The sequence below is a fragment of the Grammomys surdaster genome, unplaced genomic scaffold, assembly GCF_004785775.1.
Source record: "Grammomys surdaster isolate TR1022 unplaced genomic scaffold, NIH_TR_1.0 150, whole genome shotgun sequence".
Lineage (NCBI taxonomy): Eukaryota > Metazoa > Chordata > Mammalia > Rodentia > Muridae > Grammomys > Grammomys surdaster.
The window spans coordinates 21,796,962-21,805,082 of record NW_021604608.1 but is presented as its reverse complement, the minus strand read 5'-3'; the positions used below and the strand labels follow the sequence as shown (position 1 = coordinate 21,805,082).

Here is an 8,121-nt window from a genome sequence, read left to right as displayed (position 1 = left end):
TCAGGTTGCCAGGTCAGAGTTTCATGCCAGGGGCTGGCAGGAGGCATGTCTCACACAATGGAAGGTGAGATTCCTGAGCTCTGAAACCGAGCGGATGCAGATGAGTGCAACCAATTCTCAACCTCGAGTACAGTGCTGAACCATAAAAATGGATGACTTTCTAACAACCGTGGAGGAGCAGACTTTCAGAAAGGAGGAAGCTAGGATGCTCCTGCCAGTACGGATTCTGTGACTGGAGCATGTGGGAGAGAGCCAGAGGGAAGCCACAAGCTGCATCTTGCCATCTTGTCTGTATGAGAAACTGTTTTTATTTCCTATCTGAATGACCTAGGTTGTCAACTTGTCTGATGCACACGTATCAGATGGCACTATAGAAAACAGATAACACTGGAACTCCCGTTAGATGGTTATCATAGTAAGCAGAAGTGAATCTCACTGAAAGGCTCATAGCAATTACAAAAGGGGTTGCTCATAAATCAAACAGATCATTTTGCTAAGCAATGGGTTCATAAAAATCTCATGTAGAATGTTAATCAGAAAACCACTCCTAACCCTGCATTTGTTTGCTTAATTTTAAGCTGACTTTCCCCCACCCCTCTGTTCTTAGCCGTTGACTTTGATTCACACTCATTTATATCAATCAAGAGGAAGCCTGCTTTTCCCCCAGGAGATTGTGGAGCCTAGGAGGAGTGAAAGAAAAAAAAAAAAGGCCAGTGATGACAGTCTTGATAAGGCTGTATTCATTTTTTCCCCCCAACGGACTGCAGTTTTAAATTATGGCCATCACTGGCACAGGCACATTTACGTTTGAGTCTGCTCTAACCCGAGAGACTCCAAGCACACTGGAAAAAAATACGTTTCCTTTGTTCTGATCCCAACCTCTGAATAAGAGACAAGTGGACTGGGTTCCTCATAAATATGTATTGACCGCCTGGGTATTAATGCGAGGTAGAACTCTGATTAGTGAGTGCGACCTTCAGTGAAGTAAGAGGAAATACCACGAATGGAGAGAAGATGATGCTATCAGCAGATTTTTATTTGTCCTTTTCCTTATCCTCCAGTTGCAGTCACACCTCTCTCTCCCCCCCCCCGCCCCCCCCCCCCCCCCCCCGTCCAACCTCTCTATACATCTCTCTCTTCTGGATCTCAAAGGAACACAAATAAAATGAAGCCCTTTCCACTAGGTGTCCAGAAGAACAATACATGAAGCCAGTAGCTTTTACCTGGTTATTCCTTTCTTCCCTGCTCAGGAGCTTGCTATATACAAAGCCTCCCTCATCCTATCTCGAGGCTGAAATCTGGAACAAATTAAAATACTGCATTTGTTTCGACTTGTTAGATTGGATTTTGCTACACAAAATAAAAGGCACCGAGCTCGTGTTGGTCTCCAGGATATAAGGACTTGTAATTAACATCTTTATGGATTTTATAAAGGACGCCCTATTGGGCTTTGAGGATAAACTACTGCATCGAACTTTCTGGAGCAGAAACCACAAACAACCGAATTTTGCTTGGTTAACCACGTGGTCAACAGTTGGTTTGGTTGCAATCTCAGAGCCTTAACAGGTTGCAGAGGACGAACTGGTGGGAAGTACGGGTTCACACCCACGCAGGTTGTGTGGCTGGAAGCCTTAAAACGACGAGAGGAACAGTTCCCGTGGTGGCTTCGAGTTTCACAGCCTGCTACTTAGAGAGGGTTCAAGTGCAGTTCAGGCCAGGAGTCAGGCTGGGTGTTGAGATCGGCTAGGATTCCACTCAGCGAATGCAGGGTTCCCCACACCAGCAGAGACTTCACCCACAAGGTCTCAGAGGCTTAGACTCAGGCTGCCCACACCGAACCCAACACCCTGGCGCTGAGGACGGGCGGTTCTATCACATTGCAGAGCCAGAGGGTGGCTGAAGAGGATAGCAGTTCCTTCAGAAACTAGAACAGCTCTTCCTCTTTTATTAAGGCTTGGGACACTTGAACTGGCCTTGAGGAGGGCCGCGGTGGGTCGAGAGGCCGAGAATGCTAGATCGACGTCCCTTCCCTATGGATGGTACGGTCCAAACTGGGCGGGACCCGGAGGCCCGGCGGCCCTGTCCCCGCCCCACTCCAGGGGGCCAGCGAGTGAGCGCGCGCCCCGCAGACCCCGCCCCCGGCGCCGTCCCCGGCTCCGCCCCTCGAGCTCGCTCCTCTGCCACTGCGGGGAGACCCGGGCGCCTCTGCGGACGCAGCTCCTTCGCCGCCTTCCCCCTCCCGCCCGGTGCCCAGGCGGCTCCTGGTGGCGACGCTGCCCTGGGTGGGAGGCGCGGCCCCGCGGCAAGTGAGCCCTCGACGCGGCGCAGCCAGCTCTGCCGCCCGCGCGACGCCGTGACAGGTGCAGGGTCCCCGCCCGAGACCCACCTGCAGGGGCGGTCGAGATGCCCACCATGCGGAGGACCGTGTCGGAGATCCGCTCTCGCGCCGAAGGTGAGTGACCGCCGCAGCAGGAGGCTGTGCGCCCAGCGTACGTGGGGTCCGAGGTGTGTGTGTGTGTGTGTGTGTGTGTGTGTGTGTGTGTGTGTGTGTCCGGGAAGAGACATCTCGTCCCATCTACACCCCCTCCTCCGTTTCCCAATAGTCTGCTTGTCGCTCCTGATCGCCAGTGGACCCTTCTGCCAGCTCTGCCTTCAGCACACTGGCAAACGCTTTCCAGGATCCAAAAACCTCGGAATTTATGCGCTGGCGGGCGCCCCAAGGTTTCCTTTACACCGCAACGCGACTGTTCAGTCCTTGCCTCCCAGAACACTCGCCCGGCTCCCCTCCTTCACCAACTGCGCGCAATCTTTGCAATCTGCCTGTTCCCAATCAGTTTGCCCATGCCCATGAATAGATCCCTCCAACCTCCTATCTCCAGCGCCCACCATTGTGCTGCCCCCACATCACGGCTTCCCGAAGAGCCGGTTTGCCATTCCCAGGCGTCGCAGATTCTTTGATCCACAGTTCCCGGCATCTCTAGGCTGGAAGGAGCATTAATTGGGTTTGGGTGCTCAGTGGATCCCAGGCTGCGTTCCAGTCTCTGCACTTCTGCCCCCTGTGGCTCACCAGGCTCTAGTTTGAGGTTTCATTTTTGTTTTTCTTTTTTGCTTGAAGCCTGCACTTTGGCCGGCTGAACTGACTCGAGAAAGGTGCTTGCTGCTTTCGTCGCTCCACCCGAGGGCCAGCTGTTGAGTGGTTCCACTTGTAGGAGAAGTGTGCAACAGATGCCCTAGGTTATGGGCAAGGGCGCTTTGGCAAAGACTGAAATACGATGCACCCTGACTGAGGAGCCCACCACCTCCTGTCTGGCGTGTGGCAGGCTTTCAGTAAACATCCCTTAGTTTTAAAAGGGCAAAAAAAGAAACGGTATACTTTTATTTTCTTTCTTTCGTTTGCCTGGTTTTTTCCATTCCAGTAACTCTGCCCTTCAACGTCGTGGAATGGCACGATTTTGAGAAATAATCTGTCTTGTTCCAGTCACTGATTCTCATCCCTGCCCCCATCCCTACTCTTGACCGTAAGGTAGATGATAACGCGGTGGGGCTGGGAGTAGAGGGGAGGAGAATAGGACTTCTGGGGGCAGGAGCAGTGAGAGCTGTAAGGACCTCGTGTGAAAAATAGGGATCCGGGGCTCTAATACGTAGGCAAGAGACAAGGTGACACAGAAATCGAAGCTGACCTGTATCTTAAGAATCTAGTATATAAACGTATTTGTTTTTTTCAATTTCGAGTGGAATGAATGAATGAATGAATGAATGCACTAACCACCGTTTGAACAATGGAAGCAACTAGGTGAGGATAACTTGTGTTAAAATACTTATCACACCGGTTGATCTTTTTAAATAATAGCAACAGATGGATCTTATATGAAGGGGCAGGGAGGGAAGAGGAAGAAACCTGAAGGCAACGTAAAGCTTGTGTCACTTTGAGAGGATTTACCTTAGCATCTAGAGAGGCTGCGGTAGGCACCTCCTGTGTTGTTCAGAGCACTTTCACAATTGTCTGATGGGATCTTGCAACACTACTGGAGGCTGTTGAAAGTGGAGGATGATGGTTGAGGAAACCTGGCTGGGAATGGCTCAATGAGTTGATCAAAGGGATAGAGCTAGTTCAGTGATAACACTTGTATCAGGGGCTCAGACAGAACAAGTGCTGCTGCCATTGAGTCTCTGTAGCTCTGAGTATCCATCAGTGTCAGAGTCCTCCTGCCTCTGGAATGACCCTTCTCCCGTATTGGTTGATTTCACTTTAGTATGTGCCATTTGATAATATCTCTGGGACTGTAGGCTAGGGGTGTGGCCTGTTAATTAGCCTTCTACAAGTTCTTCTCCTAGGAAACAATCAATCTCCTTTGACAGTTCCTTCTTGCTAGATAGGGCCTTAGTCTAAACTGCACTCACCTTGGCCTCATTAGAACAGGATGGGCTCCTGACTCAAAGGCAGCCAACCCCTAATCGATTCACAAGCTTGTAGCCTTTTGGTTTTGTGGAAAAAAAAAATCCTTTTGCTACCATATCACTACGGGGGGAACTTAAGGTCAGAGGTAGAATGAAAATCAGAGTCAAAGGGGGCAGAACTGAGTGGGCTTGTAGGAGAGAAAATGGGTGGCCATAGTATGCCCTGAAAATAATACTGAAGTAGGCAGCAGGAACTGGGTACAGAGCAGAGAGCCAAAACGGTCTAGTATGGAGGCCTGACCTTTGCCCCCCTTCCTTAGTTTTCTATTCAGAATTCTATTCAAGGTTAAACCTTTTCTCCTCGTTTCAGGCGACTTGTGGGGATTTCTGTTCCCTGAGTCCAGATTGGCCCGCTGCACAGCTACTGTGCTCTTGTAAGTTGTTTACAACCGAGGTGTAAAGAAAAGGCTTAAATAAAGTGGGCAGTAGATCCTCTTAGTGGGTAGGTTGTTTATTGAACACGGGACTTGCTGTGGGTGGCATACGTCCTATGGAAGTGTAAGGCTTCAGTCTTTGCTTATTAATGAGCAAATGAGTAGGTAGGGCTGACTGCAGAGATCTCTTGCAGTGCCAGCTTTGGGTGTGGAGAATCACAAGGGGATGGTGTTAAACGTGAGTTCTGATTTAGGAGGGCCAGGTACTAGAACAGTCACACTTATGACAGGTTCAAAGGTCATGCTGCTAGCTGCAGATGGCAGTCTCTTGAAGGCCATTGCCATCTGTTTCGGAACTGCAAAGAGGTGAAGGTAGTCATAATGGCTTGAAAGACATGGTTAATGTGATCTTGGCTTACATGAGGCTTCAGGAATGTGTCGACGGGCTGAGGGAAACCCGGAAGGACGAGGGTATAAGTTTAGACAGGTGGAGTCCTGCTGGATCAGAGCACTGTCAATGCCGAGTGAGTCATTTGGATACAGTGCTGAATGTTTGGAAAAAGGTCTTAGAGTTCGCCTAATTTAATTTCTCACTGGAGCATGATACTGATATACAGTCACTGCCGGTCCTCCACAGCCACAGTGGAACAAAATCCTTGTAACAAAGTGACACACCAAAGGAACCATGTTAAATCAGTCAAGAAGCATGTAGAAGGGTTCTGTGGGTCAGGTGCGGTGGCTGATGGGTCATGGAGTAAAACGGAGAAAATGGGGACGGAGAACCAGAGAGAGTCGAGAGTAAGTCACTTGGTCGTTCAGCACCAAGTGATGTCCAATTCCTGTAAGAGCCCATCTAAGGTGTTAGTACACCAGTGTACACAGCTTAATAAAGGAGGAACAGAGCAAAACCCATCAGATTGTGGAATTTGTTATTTGATAAGAATTGTTGGAAACCCAGCCAAAGCCAGATGTTTAAGGTGGGTGAATGGACTTGAGGATTATGGAGGCTGGGTGGGCTAGCCTGCCTAATCTGCTGTAGACCTGGGGAGTGTTGCAGGTAGAAGGACAGCCAGAGCAGAAGCCCCAAGGCAGGGTGTCATAGGTGCACAAAGGCTGAACTCTATAGATAGTGAAGGGCAGGAGACAGACAGACAGACAGACAGACAGACAGACAGACAGACAGACCACACATGCTCACAGGTTACTTTGTTTGATTTTGAAGAGAGAGTTCTCAATAGCTTTTGTTGTTTTTTAACTTTCACTTTATGAAGTGAGATCCCAGTGCCAGAAATTGCAGCTTCTGAGGTGGGACCCTGAAGAGACTGTGGGGCAGACAGGTGTGCTGGGGTCCGCATGCCTACTGATGTTCTGGTACAGGACAAATACATTTTGAGGAACTCTTCCTTACAGTCTTGGGCCTGACCAGTAGAGAAGACTGTACCAAACCAGTCAAAGAGGCTCAGTACGAGAAGAGAATAATTCAATTTTATAATTATAACACACCCAAATTGACCATGTTTGCTGGGTGTGATTGTTCACACTTGTAATCTAAACACTTGGGAGGCCGAAGCAAGAGGATTGCTGTATGTTGAAGGTCAGCCTGGGCTAGATAGTTCTAGACTAGCCTGGGCTACAGTTAAAAAAAAAAAAAAAAGAAACCTAAAATTGACATGTTTTTAAGATTCTTAGAAATAGTGAAGTTATAGTTAGGTACAGGGAAATAAATGAAACTTGGGAAGCTTTGGTTCAGAAATAATATTGAAGCACTTTTAGATATATTTCCCAGAAACCACAGACAGACAGAACAGAAGGCTATATACCTTAAGTTTCTTTCCTGCTCTTCCAGTGTCTGAACACAGTGGTCATAATGACAGACTGAAATACCCGTTGCTCACACAGAATATAGCTTTTCTCTCTTAAAAGCTAATGTAGAAGTAGCCAGTCAAGGTCAGCCATGCCTGCCACACCATGTCCTAAGAGATGTTGGCTCCCTGGGCTTTTCTGCTTTACCATCCTGAACACATGCCATTCATAAAATCCACAGCATGGTTTCTGGGTCTCTGCTGTCTTATAGGAGTTCCATGCACGAAAACCATAGAATAGGAATAGAGTTTCCTGAAAGCGACACACAATGACAAACGCCTCATTTGCATTCACTCCCATCTACAGGAGAAGCTGGGAGATGGAGTTTTCCAGCTGGGCACATTACCCAGTGTGGTGTTACTAACGAGAAAGGGAGATGGCTACTGAGCAAACAACAGGCCCAGTCATAACCAGGGGCCCCAGACTGCCAAAGGTTCCTGCCTGAAAGAAGCAGCGAGTCTTGGAGCCCATAGTTTACAACATAATCAGCATCACGTGGTACTCAAAACTGAGAACATAAACTTTAGAACAACAAAGAACAGACATCCCCCCCCCAGTGACCTTCTATTATTTTCTGTTGAGTGTTATAATGCAGAAATGTTAAGCTAGTCATGGTTGTGCAAAACATGTCAAGTGATCTACTTAGAACCTCTAAGCTTTCATTTTCCTCTTGGCAAGTGGCAGTTTAAAATGTTTCTGATGATAGAGAGTACCATGTTCAATTTACTCAAAAGATTACAAAAGGAACAAGGTGAGTACTTGTTAAGGACAAATTTTAGGAGATTGTTTCAGTTAAAGCTGAACATGACTAAATGGCCTTGTTCCTTTGGCTACTATGTGCTGTGCATCTGCTGTGTGCCAGCCAATTGGAAGCGGGTACAAAGGCTGAATGAAGGAATCATGGCTGCGGGGTTTCGATTTATAACCAGAAGTAAGCGTGCTGAGCTGATCTCCACGTGTCGTTTCAGTGAGTGTGATTCTGAAGATGCTAAGTGCAATAGACTGAATAAGGATTTCTAAGGTAGAGCATAGACCCCACCCCGTAGTCTATCTATCCACAGGCACTGAGACTTGATGCAGATGCCTGGTTAACAGCCCAGGAAAGTTCACCTAGGCAGAAGAGACATAGGCAGGACTTAGGGTTCTCGGACTTGGGGAACTTTCAGGAGGAGAGAAGGAGAGGCAGTCATGAGATAGCTGAGCCATATAAACCGTGGCAGGGAGAGCTGGCCAATTGGCGTTGAGAGCAGCCCAGCTGAAACACAGTAAATAGTAAATAATAACTCGGGGTTATCAATAGGAAAGTAGATTCTAAAAAACATGGAGGCAGTTGCCCAGCTATTGTGCTACTTAAGACATATTTTAACTATAAAGGCTGTGTGTGTGTGTGTGTGTGTGTGTGTGTGTGTGTGTGTGTGTGTGTGTG

At 48.1% G+C, this 8,121-nt stretch overlaps 1 protein-coding gene across 2 annotated transcripts in view; it reads left to right on the top strand.

Moving 5' to 3' along the window:
* Positions 1 to 2,372: 2,372 nt before the first annotated feature.
* Atp8a1 (ATPase phospholipid transporting 8A1) overlaps positions 2,373 to 8,121 on the top strand; it is a 230,835-nt gene continuing 225,086 nt past the window's right edge. For both annotated transcript variants that reach the window (XM_028765216.1, XM_028765214.1), the window contains exon 1: positions 2,373 to 2,452. In XM_028765216.1, the coding sequence (XP_028621049.1) occupies positions 2,404 to 2,452 (49 nt within the window). In that variant the 5' untranslated portion in view covers positions 2,373 to 2,403. The remainder of the gene's footprint in view (positions 2,453 to 8,121) is intronic.